This window comes from Grus americana, chromosome Z, assembly GCF_028858705.1.
Source record: "Grus americana isolate bGruAme1 chromosome Z, bGruAme1.mat, whole genome shotgun sequence".
Taxonomy (NCBI): domain Eukaryota; kingdom Metazoa; phylum Chordata; class Aves; order Gruiformes; family Gruidae; genus Grus; species Grus americana.
The window spans coordinates 77327240-77348363 of record NC_072891.1 but is presented as its reverse complement, the minus strand read 5'-3'; the positions used below and the strand labels follow the sequence as shown (position 1 = coordinate 77348363).

General features: G+C 43.1%; 1 protein-coding gene across 4 annotated transcripts in view; it reads left to right on the top strand.

The window, feature by feature from the left end:
- Positions 1-21124, top strand: part of PALM2AKAP2 (PALM2 and AKAP2 fusion) — a 269198-nt gene that overhangs the window by 42120 nt on the left and 205954 nt on the right. For all 4 annotated transcript variants that reach the window (XM_054809517.1, XM_054809516.1, XM_054809515.1 and 1 more), the window contains exons 2-3: positions 6034-6114; positions 20537-20667. In XM_054809517.1, the coding sequence (XP_054665492.1) occupies positions 6034-6114; positions 20537-20667 (212 nt within the window). The remainder of the gene's footprint in view (positions 1-6033; positions 6115-20536; positions 20668-21124) is intronic.

The window sequence follows — 21124 nt, the reverse complement described above, 5'->3', positions numbered from 1 at the left end:
CTGCCATAGCAGTGTCTCCAGTTCTGTGTCCTGCCTTTTCTGGTGCTGTGATTTATATTGTATGCTCTTTACAACAGCAGAAAACATCTAGAACTACATTTTGCAAAGTGCTGTCAGTACTGAGATGCATCGTTGCAACTGGTAGGGATGGTTGCTGTCAGGAGAGTTTCCCACTCCTCAAACACAACAAGAAAATAAAAGAATTGACCAGACTGGAATGAAGCAGGTGGGGAGGAAACAAAAGGGGGGGGGGGGGGAATAATTAGCCTCCTGTCTTTCTTAATATTTTCTTTCCTGTGAACCATTACTGCTGAACCGCAAAAGAGGAAACAAATTTCCAGATTTGATTTCACTGCTGAGACCTGTGAAATCACCACAGTGAAGATGGTCATTTAAACTACCACTCTGAGGAAATTTTCAGTTTCCGTGAGGAGTGAGTTCTTGGGATTATGCTAACTGCAGGTTGAAATCGTTAGCAGAACCCAGATGCTCCTTTTCCCCCAGAGTTCTGGATGTCGCTGAACTGGCAACAGAAAAATGAGGTGTCAGCAGCTCTTTTGCTTGTTTATTTCTTTACTTGCTGCCCTAAAAACCTGCGAGCTTTAAATAAGCAGGGAATAATATCTGCCAACTGTGCAGAGTGGAGCAAATAACGTCTTACTGAAGAAATGCACATGATTCTTTGAAGACAATTCTTTGTAACTGTTTTCCTTGCTTTGAAGCAGACTATTTTTCCTCCACCTGGGCCATTTCTGAGTGCATTTTTTTTTTGCATTGGTGCTACACGCAGAAGCTTACCCTCTTCCATCCACTCCTGTGTGGTGGGCTAGACGCTTGGTGTGCAGGATGAATCCACTGGGGAACCTTTTCACTGAAACTACCGGTGGTAGCCCCTCTGGTATCATGCTGCCCATCTCCTAGAGGGTCACAAGGTCCTCATTGGCACTTTTTTTGTTAAAAGTTGGGGATTTTTTTTTTTTTGCCCCATCATGTTCTTCTGGATACCTGCTCCATAAGCCTTAGCCTGCTGTCAGATCTGGCATTTTCCCAGTGAGGACAACTAAATAGCATTTGATTTCTGCCCTGCTCTGTGGAGTGCTTTCTGCACATGTCTGAGCTGGCTTTAAACCAAAGAAATCAGGTGCTTCTACCTGTGCAAGGAGAGCAGAGGGCTTTACCAAGGCTTTGCTGCCCCAAGGATTTATACAGCTTTAGAGGCGCATTTTTCTCTGCAGACAGTTACAACTCTCTGAGCTGAATAATCTCTGTATCACTTCCCACACTGTGCAGGCAGATTTCTAAACAAGAACAAAAATGATTTTGTAATGGAAAATTGAAGTATTCTGTGACTGCAGTGTCACTGGTGGTAACTTGTTTTTTTCAAGGTCTTCTGTTTGCTTTGGTGGTTTTGGAGGGGGGGGGTTTGTTGGTTTGTGGTTGTTTGGGTTTTTTTGACTGGAACAGTTTGACAAGTCTGACACTAAAATGTAGGTTATTTTGATCAAATGTAACACATGATTCAGACAAAAATCCTGCACCCCTTCTCTGATGAATGAAAAAATCAATGGTGTTATGAGCATGAGAGAAGGAAAAGCACACAAAAACTTAGCAAACACCCTCAAAACCATCTGTGACTCAGGGGCTTCCTGAACCAGACGTAATTTCTGTGTGTGTAGTAACCCTCACAGTATTCCTTCTCTCTGACTGTCCCCAGGCTCCCCTGGGACCCCATCACCTTCTGGCACCCACAGCATCCTGAGACAGGGACTTCCACAGCAGACCAGTGCCTTGGCTTCAAACCTGCCCCATCCAGCTTCACCTGATGCCCCTTTTTTCCTTACAGGGGAAGACAGAGTGAGCAGTAGGTGCCCACTGGCTGTCTCCGTGCCACCACTCATGATTTTACAGATCTCCATTTTGTCCTCCTGACACCTCTTTGTCTTCCAAGTGCCTGGGGTTTTATCGATTATCTGATATATTTGGTTTTTAGCAATGGGAAAGTGGTACTGGCCACCTTTAGTGCTAAGCAGCAATTACTTCCTTTCCTAAATCAAGTTTCTTGGCAAAGGAAATAAATTTATGGTTTCCATCTTGCACATCCACATGTGAATGCCTGAGTACAAATCTCATTTTTCATGGGACAGATTTCAGGATGTGAGTAACCTTGCTATTTGACCTATGTTCTTTTCCCATCATTTGAGTCTGTGAGTAAAAAAATCAAGTGCTTTCACATTTTCCTAGTATTTTTGGGTGAAGGGGGGTGAAGTCATGGGGAAGTCATTTTACGCATGACCATCCCAAATATTCAGAGCATCTTGGGTGTACTTCCCAAATGGTACTCCTCTACCATTTTGTAAAGGTAGCCATCCATGATGAGTATGTGTATTCTTAAAAAAGCAGCACACCTCAGATGATAGATACAAATCTTTTCTTTTAAACCTACCACATTCACAATAAAACTGGCTTCAGTGCATGTTTTCTCCACCTCTTTTCAACCTAGTTTCTATACTCCTTTTACTTCTTGAAAAAAAAAACCAAAAAACCAAACACAACACTTGGTGTCCACAGAATATCTTCAAGGTGTGCGTGCGTGTTTGACACCCCAGCTGACAGTTCTCACTACCCCACTCAAAAGGTGCAGGAACTGTGCAAAATATCTTGCATATACCCAAGCATCCTCCTGGCTATCCTATCCTTCCCCCTGTGGCTTGACCTCCATGCATCCTGGCCTAGGGGAGGAGATCAGGGATGTTCTTGGGGGTTACTTATTGGAGGTGATTAGCGTTAACTGCTAGCTGAAGCAGTGATGGATTACTCCCTGCCTTGTAGGAAAAAAAAGAGGACACGCATTTAACTGAAGCTGTCCGGAGTGAACCTGTGTTTAAAGCAAGCACTTTATTTTCTTGGTGCCAGGACCCTTAGTAAATTAGTAACTTAGCAGGCATACTTGGAAAAAAAATATCTGTAACTGGATGAACAAAGTAATGAGGAACATTTACTGGCTTCAACATAGAAAAGTGCCCTAACAAATTCTCAGGTGCAAGCATGTGCTTTACACCCCAGTGTTTTCAGTAAAGTCTTGAATCAGGAGCCTGCTTAAGTGGGGGCTGGCTTCATCTACTGCATGTCAAAAATCCTTGACATGCTGATTTTGGTGGGATTTTTGTCAGCCAGTCCAGTCTTCTATGACATTTTTTTCAGAACACGCCCATATAAACCAGAAACACATACAGTCACATCCTTCAGTGACTGGGAAAAACCTAAATTGAATGTCATCTAGTGACCTGAAGGTGAAACATCCTGATAGCTAATTACCAATGCTGTGATTCACACAGTCTTCAGAGAAAAAAAAAAAAAATACTTTTGCTGTCATACTCCTCAGCCATATCTGTGGTGCAAAATCAGAGGGTAGAGGTGTGCAATCAGGCTGACTGAAAGCCGGCGAAATGGAAACATGAGCAATATTCCAATTTAACTCCACAGAAACCCACTAGTTAGTAAGTAGTTCAAGTATTTCAGTGCCTGTTGTGTTGCTGCCTACAGGGAAAATAAGTGCTTTCCCTTTCTCACAAAGAACAGAAGTTTCCATGTATGTTTTATAAGGTTGTCCTGTCACATCCATTATATGGCATGACACCAGCAGCCAGAGGAGATACTGTGGTGATTTCCATCATGTATTTTAGCAAAAAAGGTTCTTGTGAGGGTAGAATATATATATATATATATATATATATATATATATATATATATATATAAAAACCCCATATGTATGTGTATACACACATATAAATGTAGGTCAGTTAACTGTGAAGATGTAGGTGCCTTATGCTAGCCTCTGGAGTGTCAGATGTGGGGTGTTAATGCCTACATATGTGAAATCCAAACATTGTCATCTGTGTAGCTTGGCACAAACAGGGCAGAATTATTCTTATTCTGAAACTATTAGGCCATTAACTGGAACGGCTTTCAGAACTACTTTATTCCAGTCCATGGCTGACCAGCTATTTGAGGAAATAGCAAAGAACAAATTCTGGTTTTCAGTCTCAAAAGTACACTGTTAATACTGCAGAATGAAGAAAATGGCAAAAGAGATCCCTGAACAATGTTGGGGATTTTTACCCCCTGAGCCATCCAATATCCTGTTCCATTCAAAAATGCAAAGGGGAGGTGGGGATTGGAGGAGTGATAGGAGGGATGATCCACAGACTATCCATTTTATACAAGGAAGGATTTTTAAAGGTGCATGCATAAATTTTGTATGTATGTGTGTGCACAAATGCAAACTATCTTCTGCGTGCACAGAACAGTGATTTGTCAAGTTTCAGCTGAAGACAGGCCCTGTTTGTGACATTTTAGTTACCCAAAAAGCCAATTTTCCTATTGTGAAACAACTTCAGCAGAATATTTTTGTTCAGCAGTAATATTCTTACATACTTCAGACAGTGGAGAGTGTGTGTAGATGTAGACATACACAATCAGCATGTAAGAGTGTGCAGTGTATTACAGAACTGCTTGACATATGCATCATTTGACTGCTTTGCCTCTTCTGGGTTCATTACTCCAGCCCTCCCATGACTGTTCTGATGTCTCACTGTTTGGCAGAAGTGGTCCAGACAGTTATCTAGCTCCATGTTTTGCTTTGTTTTGAGTGAGACTGGCATTAAAAAAAAAAAAAAAAAAAAAAAAAGATTCCTGAGCTTCCTTGTAAATGTAATCCTTTCACTCAAAATGCCCTGGTTTGAGGTCCAGTATAAAGACAATTAATTTCTGCATAGGCACCATCTTATTGTATGCCCCTTGAGGATAGGACATGAAGGTTTGAAATCCCTGGAAAGTGGACAATTCCCAGAGCATCAGTAGGGCACCTAGAAATGGGACAGAAAAATTACGTTGGGGATTTAAGGAATCCTCAAATGTCTTCAAGCCCAACCTTACAGCCACTGAAATATTTAAATAACAAGAACATGCTCTCACAAGTAGGGAATAAAAACTGTTGTTCCGGTAAAAACTGAGGCTGGTACCTTTATTTGACTGCCTCCATTTACTACTCAGTATTTCTGTCTTGGCTGCAAAAACTGAGACAAAAAATGAAGAAAAAAAAAAAAAATGAGAAAAGACCCTCAGGAGAGGGAACCTGATGGGGGCTGGGGAGGGGTGAGGAGCAACACTCCCCACAAGGTGCGGAAGACTGACGAAGGGCAAACAGCTGATCCTGCGTAAAGAGGAAGGAGTTGCAGGGGAGCAAAGCAGGTGGTTCTCCTCTTGCAACACCTGAGACAGTCTGCTGCCTGCAGGAGGGAGCAGCCGGGGCATGGACCAGTGGCCATGTTCACGACCGTGAAAACCCTCAGCTGTGGAAATGGCAGAAGTGACCGCGCTGTCCTTGGGCCACTCGGTCAGCCCAGCTTCTGGGTACTGGTAAGCACCAGCTGCTAGTGTGTGGTGGTGGCTTGAATTTTAAACAAAGCCAGCTGGGGGGTTATCCGTCCCGTTTACTTTGCGGGTAAACCCCATGCGATCTGGCTGAAACACCTTCTCCCCACTGAGCCCAGGGAAAGCCTTACCACCAACCTCACCGGGATAAAACGCAGTCTGCAACCTGGCTCCCTTCCTCCGTGATGCCACCCACTGCTTTCGTGTCGCCTTAGTGTCACACAATCGCACCACGCAATCCATGTTTTTGTCCCGGCATCTCAAATGCAAAAGCACATCTTTGTCCCTTTAACTTCTTTCAGAGCTGTTATGCCTGTTTTCTCCCCTCCTCTGGGACTGTGCACTCTGTTGCTGCTCCGGCTGCCGGGAGTGAGCGAGGAAAATTTCTCTTGCTTGCAAACGACCGGCTAGTCTGGGGCTGGCGTCTTCCCACGACACTGCTGTTTGCATACCAGCAGGCAGAGGAGCAGGTGAGATGGGACTGGTGACATCTGTACAGATGCGTTTGACTGCTTACATGCTTTTACGAATCTGCTCCCCTTAAAGCCTCCGTTTCTCTGACGAGATCTCTCTCTCTCTCTCTCAAATTATTTTTCCAAGGAGAAAAGGAAAAGGCAGACAGAAATAGAAGGCAAGAGACAACAGCTTGAGGACCAGATACTTCAGCTGCAGCATTTCAAGGTAAGGGACTGATGCCAGAAACAATGGATTAACTAAATCTGTTCATTATTAGACATGCAGATCATACGTCTGAAAGCCGGGAAGAGCCCACTCCGACATGAAGCAGCTTTCACTGCCGGAGCCTATCTCTTGCAGTGATCGTGTCCTGCTTTTCATTCTGTGTGTTTCATGCACAGGACCGTGTTGCATGAGCATGGAGTCAGGAGGGTGTGAGCACAAGCAGCACAGCCGTGCTGTTATTATTAAACACTGTTATTTATTATACATAATGATAAGACACCAATCGCTGTGGACTGGGTGTGCACTGCATGGCTTCACTGAGCACTTTCTGCCTGCAGAGCTGCGTTGGATTTTTCTGGTGCCTGTCATTAGGTTTTGTGTGTGTGTGCTGCGGAGGGCATGTTAGTTAGCATGCGTGTGTGTGTGTGTGTGTGTAAAGCTTTAATTGTAGGATGAAGTTATTAGACATATATGGCATAATAAAATGGGCATGTATGCACATGCAGGGAGGGTCTGATGCATATGTATGTGTGTACCTGGGGAGGCACTTTGATATTTAACAGGGTGCTGAGCAGCCCCAGTCCCTGTTGGACTCCATGACAGCTGCAGATAGCTTCATTTGAAAGCTGTCCTGGTTATTTCTATCATTTATCCTTCCTGTCAGTAGCAGAGTTTGTCTTTACATTTGTGCATAGCAGAGAAGAAGAAAAATGTACATGTGATCTTTTTGTAACCAGTGCGCATTTGTGGGTTAAATCTCATTAGATTAGTTCAGTAAAGGAGCCTGAGGAATTTCAGTGATCAAAATATCTGAGAAAGATGATCAGGGCTGGACAGTTTGTCCTTGCAGCAAGTGAACTGGGCTGTGTTCTTAAAAATGAGATATTTATGTTGCTTGTGCATTAGTCTGTGTGTGAAGAGTGCACCTGTGTGGGGAGACGGTGTGCAGAATATCTTCTCTGCCCACACATGCACTCAAAGACCAGACTTCAAGTTATGCTACAGACAGGATCCTTCTCCTGCTTTCCCAAGCCCCTGCCATCATGTGCATAAACTGTTCCTCATTTTCTAGTAAATATGATGCAGTTAAGCCCAAGTAATTGATTGCATCCTACACAAATGCTCCGTCAAGTTCACTGTAAATCTGTGGATGTCACACATTGTCTTTGGTGTTATCAGTCAAAGATGTGATTGCATTTCTGTGGGGCAACAGGAGCTGCCATTTCATTCAGGCTGCCATTGACTACAGGCAAGGGAGAATTTCTTCTGACGACCGTAGGATGATGCAGCAGGGCAGTAAGATGCCTTTCCAGTGCCTTCATCATGCTTGCCTTTTCTCTTTTTGCTGCAAAGCTGAGGAATTCCTTTATCACATTAACTGTTTCCAAGCTAACTGAATTATACTTTTTCATTAAATTATTTAAGCAGAGCCTTTTGGAAAGCCAATTCTGGCAATTCTCTGCTTCATCTGATTTATTTTGATATAGCCGTGGCTAAACTGAATTTTATCATCATCCACAGGGAAAAGTAAAACCACTCAAGGTAGTGTAGTGGGGTCAGCCCCTCGGCTGGTGTACACTGGCACTGACTTCAGCCCTGCTACTGCTGATTGCCACTAGCGGAGGTTCAGTCTTGCTGCCCAGATTTCTTGAGTGACACACATGAAAATTAACTATTTCTCTTTATTATTTAGCTCACAGCCAGGAGCAAGAGCAGTAATCACACGGGAAGCTAAGGGGAGATCAGGGCACAGAAATTTAAAATGGCAGCTTTCTCAGCTAAAAGCACAGCCAAAGGTCTGCAGATCTAGGCCTGAGGATGAGCATCAAGATATGACAGGATCTTCTTTACCCCTCTGTTCAGTGGCATCCCTTGCCGCCAGAGGAGAAGCATGTTGCTTTTCCTGGCGTGGTCACGGTGACTGCTGCTCCAGGAGCTGCCTGTACCACCTCTGTACCACCAGACAACTGTCTGCTGGGACACCTAGATGAGGTGACAGCAGAGGCCTATCTGGGATTGCTGCATTCATCCTCATTGCTGCTAGGCCCTTCCTAAACAGAGGGACGCCCCAAGCTCAAAAAAAAAGGAAAGAAAATAAAATAGAGGCACTAGTTGAGGGTATTTCCCTTTCTTGGTGGAGACAGACCAAGCAAAATGCATTTCCTTTTGATGCTTTGATCAGTGTTAAGGTTGCTTAGTGAGGTGCTGACCAAAATGGCATTTGGCCCGCCAGGCTGCTTTGTTCATTTGACAAGCTGTGTATCCTCCCCCCACCTCCCCAAGGCTCTCCCTCACCTCACCCTGTGTGCTCTGAGCAAGCCAGGGGCTCTGAGTCCACTCCGAATATAGTCCCCAGTCTGATATGGCTCCTCAGTCTGGCTCACACAGCCCAAAATAAGTGCAACCATTTTCCTTTAGAAGTGCTAGCTAGAACGCGGTTCATTTCCTGAATTATGTGGATTTCAACTAATTCTGTGCAAGACATAAATCCAGGTCAAAAAGACCAGGCTTGCCTAGGAAGCCCATGTGTTTACTCAAAATGCTCTGAAGTTGTTGATGTCAGTGCAGAGTATAAGGACTTCATATTAGTATTCATTAAAATCTGCTGTGGAGGAACCTTTGAAAATAGTATCTGGGTTAATCCTGTGTCTGCAGTATCTGGGTTGATCCCACAGGCATAACAGCTTGAGTTCACCCAAAGACATTCATGCCAGGATTCAATCGGTTTGATTCATTTTTGTGCAATGCCAGAGTAATTTTCTTTTTGAAATACACTGTGTAAAATAGCATGTTTGGTTACCTAATAAAGGTTCTGGAAGCTACAGGAGGTCTGTTAATTTCAGACGATTTTATTCACGTAGGAAAAATATCTTGTAGAAATAGCTTATTGCAAATGTTTATGCTGGATTACCTACAGTTTTCAAGTTGCTGATGCCAATTAGACCCCTGGCAAAATGACTTAACTCTACTACCGGTTCATTCATTTTTCCTATGTAACTACCTGGCTGAAAATAAGGGAACGGCAGCAGCTGCCCCATTGTTTTAGGCAGAACAGCCCAGCAGACATCCGAGTCAGTCAATGTCAGCACTGAAAGTGGACAAAGCTTTGGCAATGATGTGTTTTATAAAGGCTCCTGAGAATGAGGCCAATGGCTTTATGGCTGAGGACACCAGGACAAAAACGTGGCTCAGCTATTAATGGTCTGTGTGAGTTTCTAAGTTAATCAAGTGAAACCCTCCAAGTGTGCAAGTCTGGAGTAGGAGAGTGTCTAGAGTAGTGTAGGCTCTGAAAACTGAATTCCCTCGTTGCTGACAGGGAAAGCCATAGCACCTCTTCCGTGAATGACTGGAAAGTAGGGACGTTGGTGGGCACGGAGCATCCACGTGGCACTTCAGGGCCGTCGGCGTACTCCGTTGAAGGCAGGAGGTGTGATGGTCTATGTTACAATCAGATGCTTCATTGGAAAGGCCCTTGGTGTTGGAAAAGTTATAAAGGTGCTTTGAAGCCCCATTTTTTGAGGCTGAACATGCTGGTTTGCTCTAATAAGAGGCAATTTACAGCTCTCCTTACTTCCAACCTACTTTAATCTTTAATACCAAAATAATACTTCTTCTTTCATATAACACAGGATATGTTTTGTTTTAGAGTAGATGGAGTTTAAACTTCATGCTTCGGCAGTTCATTGGCCATACTCTAACAAACAGGGCTTGCTGTGTCCATGAGAACTAGAGGTGTTACCAGCCTCTGTAGTTTGAAAGCAGAAAAGCGGGCAAAATTCACCTTACACAAACACACTGTCTGCAGTTTCCATCAACATGATGTGGCTTCTTGGGGAATATAATAGTTGGTTTTGGTTGGTGAGTTGCACTGGAGAGATAACCTATAAGCAACAGCTGCTTTTAAGAATTTGTTCAGCTAGGCAGCAGTTGGGTGGGCCTGTTTTAATGGAGATGTTTACTATTCCAAATAAACTCTAGGGTAGAAGGATTTCTTCCAAAATCTGGATGCCTCTGTAGTTAGTTGAACAGAATTTCTGTAATTGTTTACTGTAGCTCTGTTTGGTGGCGGCTGGTAATAAAATAAACATCACAAAACCTCCTAATTGAATGAAAAATTACTTCTCTGCTGTTACTTTAACTATTACAGTAAATCCATTTACCACAGTTATTTTATTTCTGGAGTGATATAAATATTAGGGACCTATTTCTGTTAACATCTGCTTCTAAAAGACTGCAGTTCATGAACACTTAATCTATAACATAATTACATCTTTACTCTGAAGGAAAGAAAAGCCTTTTTATGTTATAGAGATTTCGTTAGGGTATGGCTTTAGCTGAAGCTATCTTATCTATAAATAAATTTTAATTGTATTATTCCACAGTTATATTGCTATTCTCAGTTTATTCTAGTTTTAAAATAACTGCTGTCAGAGAATATAAATAGATCAGTCAGTCTGTCTGTCTGTCTGTCTATCTATCTATCTGCAATAGTGTGGAAAAACAGAGATAACTTCTGTGATTGAAGGAATCTTTTTATTTCTTTATGTTGTATGCCTTTATGATTTTCAAGTAAATTAACCCTTAAACTGAATGGCAACTCAGTTAAGCACAAAAAAAAAAACTTTGGTGATGTCATGGACAGTCTCCATTCTCTACTGGGTCGGTGTAATAGTCCACAAAACCTATTCTTATTAACAGTCAAGCACTCTTTCCGGTATGTGATGCCTGCTGTGATAGTCCCAGGCTGACCCTCTGTTTTTAATGTACTGGAGCCCACCGCACCTCTCGAGACTGGAAGGTCCTGTCATCTCCATTTCCCAAACGCAGTTCTGGGGCATGGAGAGGTTAAGAGCTAATTTGGAGAGAAATTTCCAATTCCATTTTCAGAGCATAGGGGACCCCTGTTTGTACCATTCTGTGCATTAGCATCTTTGGGCTGACACCCACCTTACCCTGGGAAGCTCATGTCCCACCAGGATTTAAGCTGAGAAGTGAGAGGCTCTCTCTGCTAACCTGTTCTATGATCCAGAAGAGAAATCCAGATTCCTTAGGCCAGAAAGGGAGTGAGAGAGGGAATATGACTGCACAGCCTAAGGATTTAGGGCACTTGTGCTTTCTGAATTGTTTACAGAGCACAAAACCTTAGGATATCCTTGCTAGGAAGTAGCATTCGGAAAGGAGAGATTTAAAAAATCTTTGTATATTTTCTTTTCAAGTAATCAGAAAGCAAAATATCTATCCCCAGATAAAATATTTTAGCCATAATAGAAGAGTTTCTCCAGGCCAGCTACACAATTTGACTACCCCAAAGAGATGAAAGATTTAGTCCTTTAACTCATGTTCCTTATGTGCTTGGATGTCATTGCCACGCAGATGAATGTACAGTAATTTTGGTGTAATCCCTCTGCAAGAATGCTTTTTTATTCAGGAAAAAGGTATTGCTGTGTGAGTTGTACTTGGAACTGGGGCAGAGTTATCCTGGGATGACCATGTAAGTAAGTGTCCCCATACAGGCAGGACTTCCTTGAAACCCATCAAAATTGGCACTCATCTTTCCACCAGTAAGAAGCTCCTTCAAGCAGGTCACTGCCACTCAGCGGTTTTTGATTTAGCTGGACTGTATCAAAGTAGCTCCAGGATGTTTACAGCTTGCCTCAACCCCAGCCTCTCCTAATGGCCTGATATGTGCTCAGAAATGAAATCACATGACCTGAATCCAACTTTTTAAAACAATGAATATGAGAATTTTTATGACCAGAAAAGAAAGGCATCACTGAAAAATAGCTTTTCTTTTTGCCTCTTTTGACTGATGTGTGTATGTGGGAAAGACTGATAAACTGAAGCTGAGGACAGACTGAATGTAGACAGGAAATTCTTCTTTCAGAAGATAATAGTAAAAGCAACTGTGGCTGTGCAGTAATGATGATAACTTGCAAAACTTGCATTTGTTTTGAGGGGAGAGGGTTGCCAGTTTTTGAAATGTCAGGTTGTTAACTATTCCAAAAAGAGTTAATTTTTTTTCCCCCTCAAAACCATGCTTTACTTCCTTTGAAAACATGGACTGAGTACTCATAAGGAAAACAAAAGCATACCTAAATTTCTGGCTGCAGGAGGTAAAGGTGTGATCAAACTCTTTTCATGTGTGTAGGTGTAAAAGAGAGTCTTACTCAATTTTTCAGTCCAACCACGCAAAGTCCAGCAACTTCAGTTAGCTTGAAGCTGTTTCTTACTCCAGCTCCAAAATTCCCTGGGAAACAGAGACATTCCCATGGATTCATAAGTAATTTATGTATGAGGGCACCCTGGAGGTCTCCTTGTGCCCCTGCCAACCGGAGCAGGTTGCTCCCATGCCCATCCTTGTCCCATTATGTTTGGACTCTTTCCCGGGATGGAGATCTCACGGTCCCCCCTGGGAAACCTGCTCCGAGGTCAGGCCACTGTCCTGAGGACCACGTGTGCACTCGTTGCAGCATCCCCTTTTGCAAGCTGTGTCCCCTCACTGCCGGTGAAACTAGTCTGCACAGACCAGGGCTCCATGGCTGATGAATTATCTGAGCAAGAGAGACACAAACTTTGTGTCTTCTCATAGAGTCTTGACAATGTCTCTTGCTGTGGTGGGTTTCCTTGCAGCTGAAGGAGCTTGGGTTTTATTTCTTCTTCCTCGTCTTTGTATGGAAACAACTGTCTACTTGGTTTACAAAGTTAAATAAAATATGGGACCTGAACAATTTAAAAGCAATGCACACAAAATATTTACACTGGTGATCTTGCTAATGGATGGGAAGCTTACTCTGAGGACGTAAAACAATTGGCTCTTTTTTCCCCCAAAGCGTTCCTAATTGGGCCTCTATCTGCACAGCTGCAATGTCTGTTCCTGAGAGTTTTTAAACAGACAAAGCATAAGACCTTCATGAAGCAGCTATAGGTATTATCACACCCATCCCTCTGGTAGCTGGCCACAGCCGTGACTTCCCTGTGCATCTGCAGCTCCTCTTGCACGCGGTTTACGCTGCCGCCACGCTCTTGCATCCCCTTGCCTTGCCACGGGGGCACCCAGCTGAGCTCTAGCCCTTCCCAAGGGAACACAAATCGTGCCAGCTCTCTCAGTCTTCCCTCACCCATTTCTGCAGTGCCATCGCACTGTTTAACGCGTTCCTGTCCGATCTGTTGCTGTGCCAAGCGCGTGCTTTGAGGAGGAGCAGTGACTGAGTAAATACTGAGGAGAGCTGAAGGGCTGTCACAGGTACCAGCTACAGCAAACAAATGAGGGAGGAAGATGATGTCTGCAAGGTGTTTTGGCTGCCATGATTCCAGGTGGTGCTTATCATAAAAGTGACCATTGTTTATTTTTATTTACTTATTTTATTTACTCTTTATTTACTCATGTCCCCACATGCACCCCCTTTGCACCCCCAGCGCGGTGGCTCACTGGTGCTGTAGCAAACTGCTGTCGCCCCAGGAGCTATGGGGAAAAGAGACAGGCTGCTTGGGGACAGGCAGGACACTAGTCCCGTGGATTAGCAAACTGCCTTGGAGGCACCAGGAAACTTTCAAGCAGCTCTGAAATAAGAGTAAGGGTTTTATGAAAAGAGAAAACTCAGGCAAGTGACACAGTGGCCTGTACCTGCGTGACTGAGAAGAAACTCTGGAAGAGGTTAAGCCATCAGTACCTGGTGACAAAAGGTTGTCAGTTACAGTGGGCACATATTAACACACTTCATAAAAGTTAGTTAATGTGTTTTAATATTCTGCATGATGAATACATGTTAAGTGACTGCTGGAAAACGTTTGCAACTCTTGGTCTAAATGTATTCTTAAAAAAAAAATTTTTTTTAGGACATCACTTCCTTAAGGTATTTCTAAAAAATGTTTTGTTTGTTTCTTGAACAAAGAATAACAACAAACTTGCAACTCTACAGGATATTTAATATCTGCTTTATAAACATGCTATTTGGTCTTGGGTGACTAAGCTCCATCAGCTAAAATACTTTTTTGTTGAATTATACTTATGTTAGCTATGACCTTGTGACTGAAGTCAAGACTACAATCAAGCTGCAAGCATGACTTAATTGCCCAATTTGGACAGTGCTTGAGTTATATTAGTGTATCGTGCAGACATGCTCCTTAGGCTAGAACAAGTGTCTTAGATGACTGGAAACGCACAGAAAGTTTTGCTGCTAAGCAAAACCAGATCATACCAGCAAGATGGAAATGGCTGCTTGTTCTGTTCCAGTGTTAGTCATGCTGTACAAGGCCACATCCATCTTGCAGCAGAGCAGAGTAAAATCTTTTGTGTTTGCCGAGGACCACACCTCTCCTCTGTTTTGCGAACAGAGTCTGTCACACTGAAACCCCATATAGGAAAACTGTGCATCAGTCTGGGCAAAGAACCGGACTGTTTTGTTCACCCATCGGAAAATCAAAAATTACAGCATCATGCAGGAATACATTTTGAGAAGCTGCTTATTTCGAGATGGACCTGCCTGTCATACTCCTTATGTCTACAGGCCTTCTCTGTATTTGGATATATTTAAGGGCATCTAACATTAATGTGCCTGGTCACATTACAGCCATGCAAGCAATTTTTTTTTCTCTCTTTTTTGGAAGGCAAGGGAAGGCCTGCTGGCAAAGGAACAAGTCTTTCTATAATCCAGGTACATGTCCCAGTAACCTCCTTGCTAACACTGGCAATTGTGCTGCACGCCAGCAGGCCAGACCCAGACCTGCTGGGTAGCCTGGGTTAGGGCCAGCTGGACAGCAGGGGAAGCTGCCTAAAAACATGGCAAGCAAGAGATGCAGTGTTCGAGCAACCACGGGAACTGGTAGAGAGGAAAAGGGAGGCATACCAGAGCAGTTTTAGCGGTGGTCGTTCTTGCACTTGTGTTCCTTGCAAACTCAGTTTGCTTGGGAGCATGCACAGGCAGAGCAGGCTCTGCTGCTCCGGAAGGCCTCCCTCCTGTAACTGCCTGGGCAGGGGGCTCCAGGTAGCTCCCGAATAGCAAAACCGAGCTCATTGCTGCTTCCAGAGCTCCAGATTTGCCTGGAAAATCCGGCCTTTTTGTACCAAGGGAGCTTTGTGAAATGCAGTGAGCAAATCTGAAATGCAGCCAGTTATGCTAGAGTCCTGATGGGAGTGTTTGGGGGCAATATCTGACTCTCACACTGCCAGGTGAAGGACTCTTATTTATTGCACTCTTTTAGTAGGGTATGGGCTGGTTATATGCAAAATTGAGAATTTGAGGAACCAATCTCCTGCATTCACCTTTTTTCCAGGACAAAAATACTGAATGCATGTAGGGAGAAAATAATTTCATAAAAATAAATAATTCCATCTCTAAACTGTTAATGTCGGGTGGTCTTCAAGCCTCAAAACCACATACTTTTGGCAAAACTTTAATTTGGCAAAAGTTTCAGTTAAAGTGCCTTAGCTATAGCACCACCGATTTCAGTGGAATTACACCAGGGATCATTATTGCCCATTTTGCAGGGCACAGAAGAGCATCATTACCCTGAGTAGTCCATATCCAGTCGTGTTTCTCAAGAGCAGGCACATTTTACTGGAGGAGGCTGTCTTGGGTCAGCTTTTGACCTTTGTTTCTCCTCAGAATTATCAGCTTCCTAGAAAATTACTCAGCAACCAGAGGAGTGCTCCATTTCAGCAAGCACTGCTCTCAAGAAGAGATAGTACCGATTGCCCCCCTAACCACTTGTAAATACAAAAAAAAAAAACCCAAACCCAAAAAACAAAACCCAACCCAAAAAACAACCCCAAAACTGCTTGAAGAAACTACCTCAAAAGGTAGCAGCACAGCAAGAATTGCTTTTTGTATTGTTATAAAGAGTGAAATGGCAAGTCTGGCAAATGCGTCAGCACCTCAGGTTAAGACACTGTGACACGTCAGGTGGGACTGGAAATGTGTTACTCTTTATTAGCAATGTTTATGGAAGTAGGTCCAAAATCAGCGAGACTGATGGGTAGAATTAATCACCTTTCACAAGCAGGGAGTCCAGAGGTGGTATGTAATGGTACATGAAAATGATGCTAAAAAGATTTACTTGCTATAATAAAATGTCCCCTTATATTTAAACTTGTGATGCAACATGAAAGCAAAATGCAACATTGGAAGTAAAGGTTTTCTTTTCAGTACAACATTAATTCTACTCTGTGCATTTAAGGGGCTATGCATTATTTCCTTGCTAGCACCAAATGCAAACAACTTAAAGCCCTCAGGCTTTACTGTCCTGAAGCATGAAACTGGAATAAATAGCACATAAGAGAGCTGTGGACCACATCTATGGCCATTACTGTGTCTACTGCATTCAAATATTTGGCATAATTTCTTTCTGTCCTGTCCAAGATCTGTTCGCTTATTTCTGTCCTCACCATGATCCGTTCACAGAATCATTACTTTTTTTTTTTTCCTTTTTTGCATCGTGGAGAAGTCACTCTACTTTCCTACACTTAAACAAAATAAACATGGCGCTGCCAGTTATCTCTGCAATCTCACTTGTGTGCAGAGAAATGAAATCACCTGAGAGCAGTGGTGACCTAGAGCATTGCAAACTCAGTGCCCTTTCCACTTCAGTAACAGAGAGCCTTTTTAATGACATGATCTAATTTCTGCTGAAGGATTTAGCCCTGAAGAAATTGTACTCTTGCAGTAACTGAAGGAATACTTATACAAAACTGTACATAGCATAGTTGTTGTTGTACTAGTGAAGTGGTGCCTTCTGAAAAGTCTCTTCCCATTCCAGTATTGGAATGAGCTGTTAAAAATACCTCTATTTTTACAATAGTATATCTGGCCACTCTTGGAGCTCTCTATGATTTTGACAATGTGTAATCATACAGCACAACTTGAGTGCATAAAGAAGCTCCAAGATGCAGTAGAGAGTTAAAGCTCATAACAGACAAAGAAGGAGGAGCAATGCTGAAATACTAGCTTGTGGCCATTTTAGTCACAGACTGTTAAGTAAAGCAAATGCACAACATTGTTAAGCAAGGGTAACTCATACAGCTAGCTATTTTGGGGCTCCATCCTCATGCAAGCATTCTTCTTTTATCAGATTTGAGAAACACCTCCTACTCTTCCTGGGATAAGATTTTTTTCAAGAAGCATAACCCAAATTTTGCAGCTGTGGAGGACAGATGGCAGCAAACCGTCCTTTGTTTCCAAGCCACATCTGGCTCTGGTTTGCATCTGGCTGGACTGCCTCAATGCTGGCTGCCGCACTGGACTGTCTCATACCCAGGACCTGTGCCCAAGCGCCCAGCGCAGCCCTACCACCACCTCCCTATTGCACGCTACGCACCCTTGGTCTCATCGTGCCTGCCAAAGCCTTTCCCCAGGGTTTCTGATAAAAATGCCCTGGGAACAGTTTACTCAGAGCAGGTGAGAGATCCTTCCCCCTACCCACTGCCTCAGCACCGTGCCTATTGTCTGACAGGGGAGAAAATGTTTCCCAGACAGCAAGACAGTTGTGCGTGGTCCCCTGACGCGTGCCTGCCTGGTTGCCTATTGTATTTGCAGTGGGTGTGTAAATATGCGTAACCTCAACAGCCTGGCAAATAGACCCTCTGAATTTTAAGAAATGCTTCTTATAAATGTTTCCATTTCTCAGAGTCTTCTTGTCTGGGTTCCTCCATATAGTATTTAACAAACGCCTTAATTTTCATTTTAAAAAGGAGAGCCAAAAACATCAAAGCTACCAGCTTTCCTGTTTTAGATAAAATATGCTGACATTTCACCCAAGAGGGAGGATTTTTAGTAGATCATAGCATTCTTGTCTCTAAATATCTCTTAAAAATCCCATTGATGCTTTCCAGTTTCAAATTCACGCTATTAATAGGTCAAAACGGGGCTTCTGGGAGAAAGAAATCACGTGATTTTGTAGCTTAAATGTTTCACATAAACAACGACCAAAACAAAAGCTGCAAAAAAATATCTTATTTTTGGTGTACAGCAGTTGTACTGAAGGAACTGGCTTCTCCTTGTCTCAGCATCAGCATGGGGATTCTGTAAAAGCGCATTGACAAAAGCCTGGATTTTATCTGTCCTCCTGTAGCAAATGAGGAGTGACTGTTAACTGACTGTCTTCAGTGCTGCCCAAGCAGCACTTTGCCATAGGCTTTATTAACACTGCTGGAACCATATCTAAAACAGGTTTAAAAAAAGAAAAGGATGCCTTCGTTTTTAGCCTTTGGTATTTAGGCACTTGGGGTTTTTTTCCAACTGAGTATCACTCAAGATTTCAGATCAGAGTCCTCAGCTGAGTATGACACGTGTAGCAACATAGTTCCACACGCAACTGGCCACATTTCTTTTTAAAGAAGAGACAGCAGTTTTCTAAAAGCAATCAACCTGGATCTAGCCCAGCAGATACCCACTGAATTGTGCTACTGAGACCTTTTAAATGTCAAAGCAGAGGCTGTTAAATGCTTAGCACCTCAGGACCTGTAAATCCATCTTGGACTGTCTCACTTTGTTCCTTGGTACATGTGATGACTTGGGAGTCATCTGCTGAGGAGACATTTCAGTAGCACATTGGACCTGAATGAGCTGATGAAACTTCTGGGCAGTAATCAGCTGGTTTGAACAGGAATGCGCAGGTCCCACCAGGAAATCTCACTACCAGCCCACAAAATGTGGCAGGAAGCACTAGTAGGTGGTAGCAGCAGCAAAAGGAGCACTCCTGCAGAAACCGTGGCAGGAGATTGTAATCCTGATGTTTTGTGAACTAACACCTTGGAGGCCACGAGCAGAGCTGAGTTCAGGCAGGTAAGGTACATCTCCAGCATCAGTGGTTCCAACCGTTGAACATGATTGCGTGGTACTGGAGCATCAGACATTTTCTGTCATGCAGAAGTCCCTAATTCATATTGAAATTACTTAAAACCCACCTAGAAATCCTCTAGTGCACAGCACAGTTAAAGTCAGTGAAAGCTGGAGTAATTTATAAAGTCTGATTCGCTTGTGTTTTGTATTGCTTTCTGTCTGCTGCCTTATTAAAATCTAATTGCCTGATGTCAAATAGGCCACGGAGTGACAAGAATAGTTTGAGCATAGATACTATGCCTATATATACACTCAAAAACTAACAAGTAAGCCTTGTCTGTCATGTCAAAAATCTTTCTATTTTGGGCTGGGTTTGAAGCCTGCTTTTGGTGATGAATGTTTTTCCTTTACACATAGTTTGCACAAGTCAGATTCTATCGACTGGAATGGATGAACATGGCATTAAAAAGAATGATACTGCACATTTGGGCAGCCTCTGAAATGCAATTTCTTTGAACTGATGATTTCCTTATTTGCTCTCTTTGCTGGAGAGGATACATCCGCTCACAGCGGGTTCCTTGAACTAGCACTGCTAATCACTTTGCAAATTCAGAACCAAGGCTCCCCTTTTCTGGCCAATGCAAGGGGCTAGTTTGGTGGATCCCTGGCTGACCATTTTTTCCACTAGCTCCATTTCCTTTTTGCCAGGAAGCAAAGTCCTGTGTGGCTTTGGGCTCCTGATCTTCCTTTCGATGTGTGCTTGTCCTGTCTGTCAACTGATCTGCTGTATCCCTCTGGCAGGATTTGGCCCAAACAAGATGCACAGGCTGATGTACTATTTAAAGGATTGCTTGCAACCAGTGCATCTCCACTGGTGAGCTCCCCTGGGTAAGGTACAGGCACACCAGTGACTGGGTGAGGTTGTAGCCATGTTTTTGGTGTAGAAAACACAGCAAAAGTCCCAGGAATGCTTCTGTTTGGTGTAGGCTATTGCTGCTTTCTGTGACAGTGTGACTATGCCCTGAAATACCCATGGTTTCCGGAAGACTTTTGTTCATTTGTTTTAATTTGTGTCTGGCTAAGAGGTGATGTGTGTGCTTGTGTGAACGTATACATGTGTCTGTCTGTCTGTCTGTATGCCTGTAAATGTATGGAGACACATCTGTGGTATAAATCAAAAAGAACATCTGTGATTAACTTAATAGCAGACTGATTTTATCCTTGATGAAACATATTGCATTTAGAGCACACTGCTCTTTTGGTTTTGAAGCTTTAAGAAGTTTATGATTTTAGTCCTTCCTTATCAGTTCACAAGAGATCCACACTTTTTTTCAAGGATTTCAGTTCTTGCAGGACTGGCTAATCTGAATGATTTACGCTCTTCTTTTTATTAGGAACTAAAAATAACTTCATATTAAGGCATTGATGGTAAATAAAGTGGATACTGTAAAACTGACACTCCTAAATCTGGAAGACCTGACATCCAGATAAGCAGCTGATGGATTGCCTGAAATCAACAGTCTAAAGCAGTAATCAGAAATTGAGTGGGGACAATCTAATATTCAGAAGCAGAGGCAGCTCCTTCTCAATCTTCAGATGGTTTTTGCTCAGTCTGTTCTTAAGGTTTGGGGTTTTTTACCTTTCAGTCAAAAGCTCTCCGGGAAAAATGGCTGCTACAGGGAATTCCTGCTGGCTCTGCAGAAGAGGAAGAAGCCAGAAGGAGGCAGTCAGAAGAGGATGAGCTGAAGGTGAAAAAGCTGGAAGAAAACATACACAGGTAGGGACAGTTTCCCTTTGCTTTGCCTAAGAACAGTCACTCCAATTAAGGCTAGAGACCTCCCTTGCCCAGGGAAGAGTGCAAGAGGCAGGCACACATACAGCCAAATGTGCCCAGAATTTGTCTCCCAGATGTCCATGGTTTGCAAGGTAGAGCCATCATGGTGTCTTTGTGTTTAAGGGACTTTGATGTACTTCTCTCACAAGGGAGCTAAAAGGAGGGCTGAATTCCCCCTTTGGATGCACATGTATGACTCAGTGAACACCCGAGAGATTCTCCATTGCTTTACACCTCCTACAGCCAAAAGGAGTTCAAAGAGGGATGGCATTCTTTTGTACTCACTTTTCACTGGTGCAAATGACTTTTCAAAATGCAGCAGCAGATGCCACCAGCAGAACAAATATCTACTGCTTTCAGAAGCAAGGTTTGGGTGTTAGAATTAGTTCCTTTTATCAGT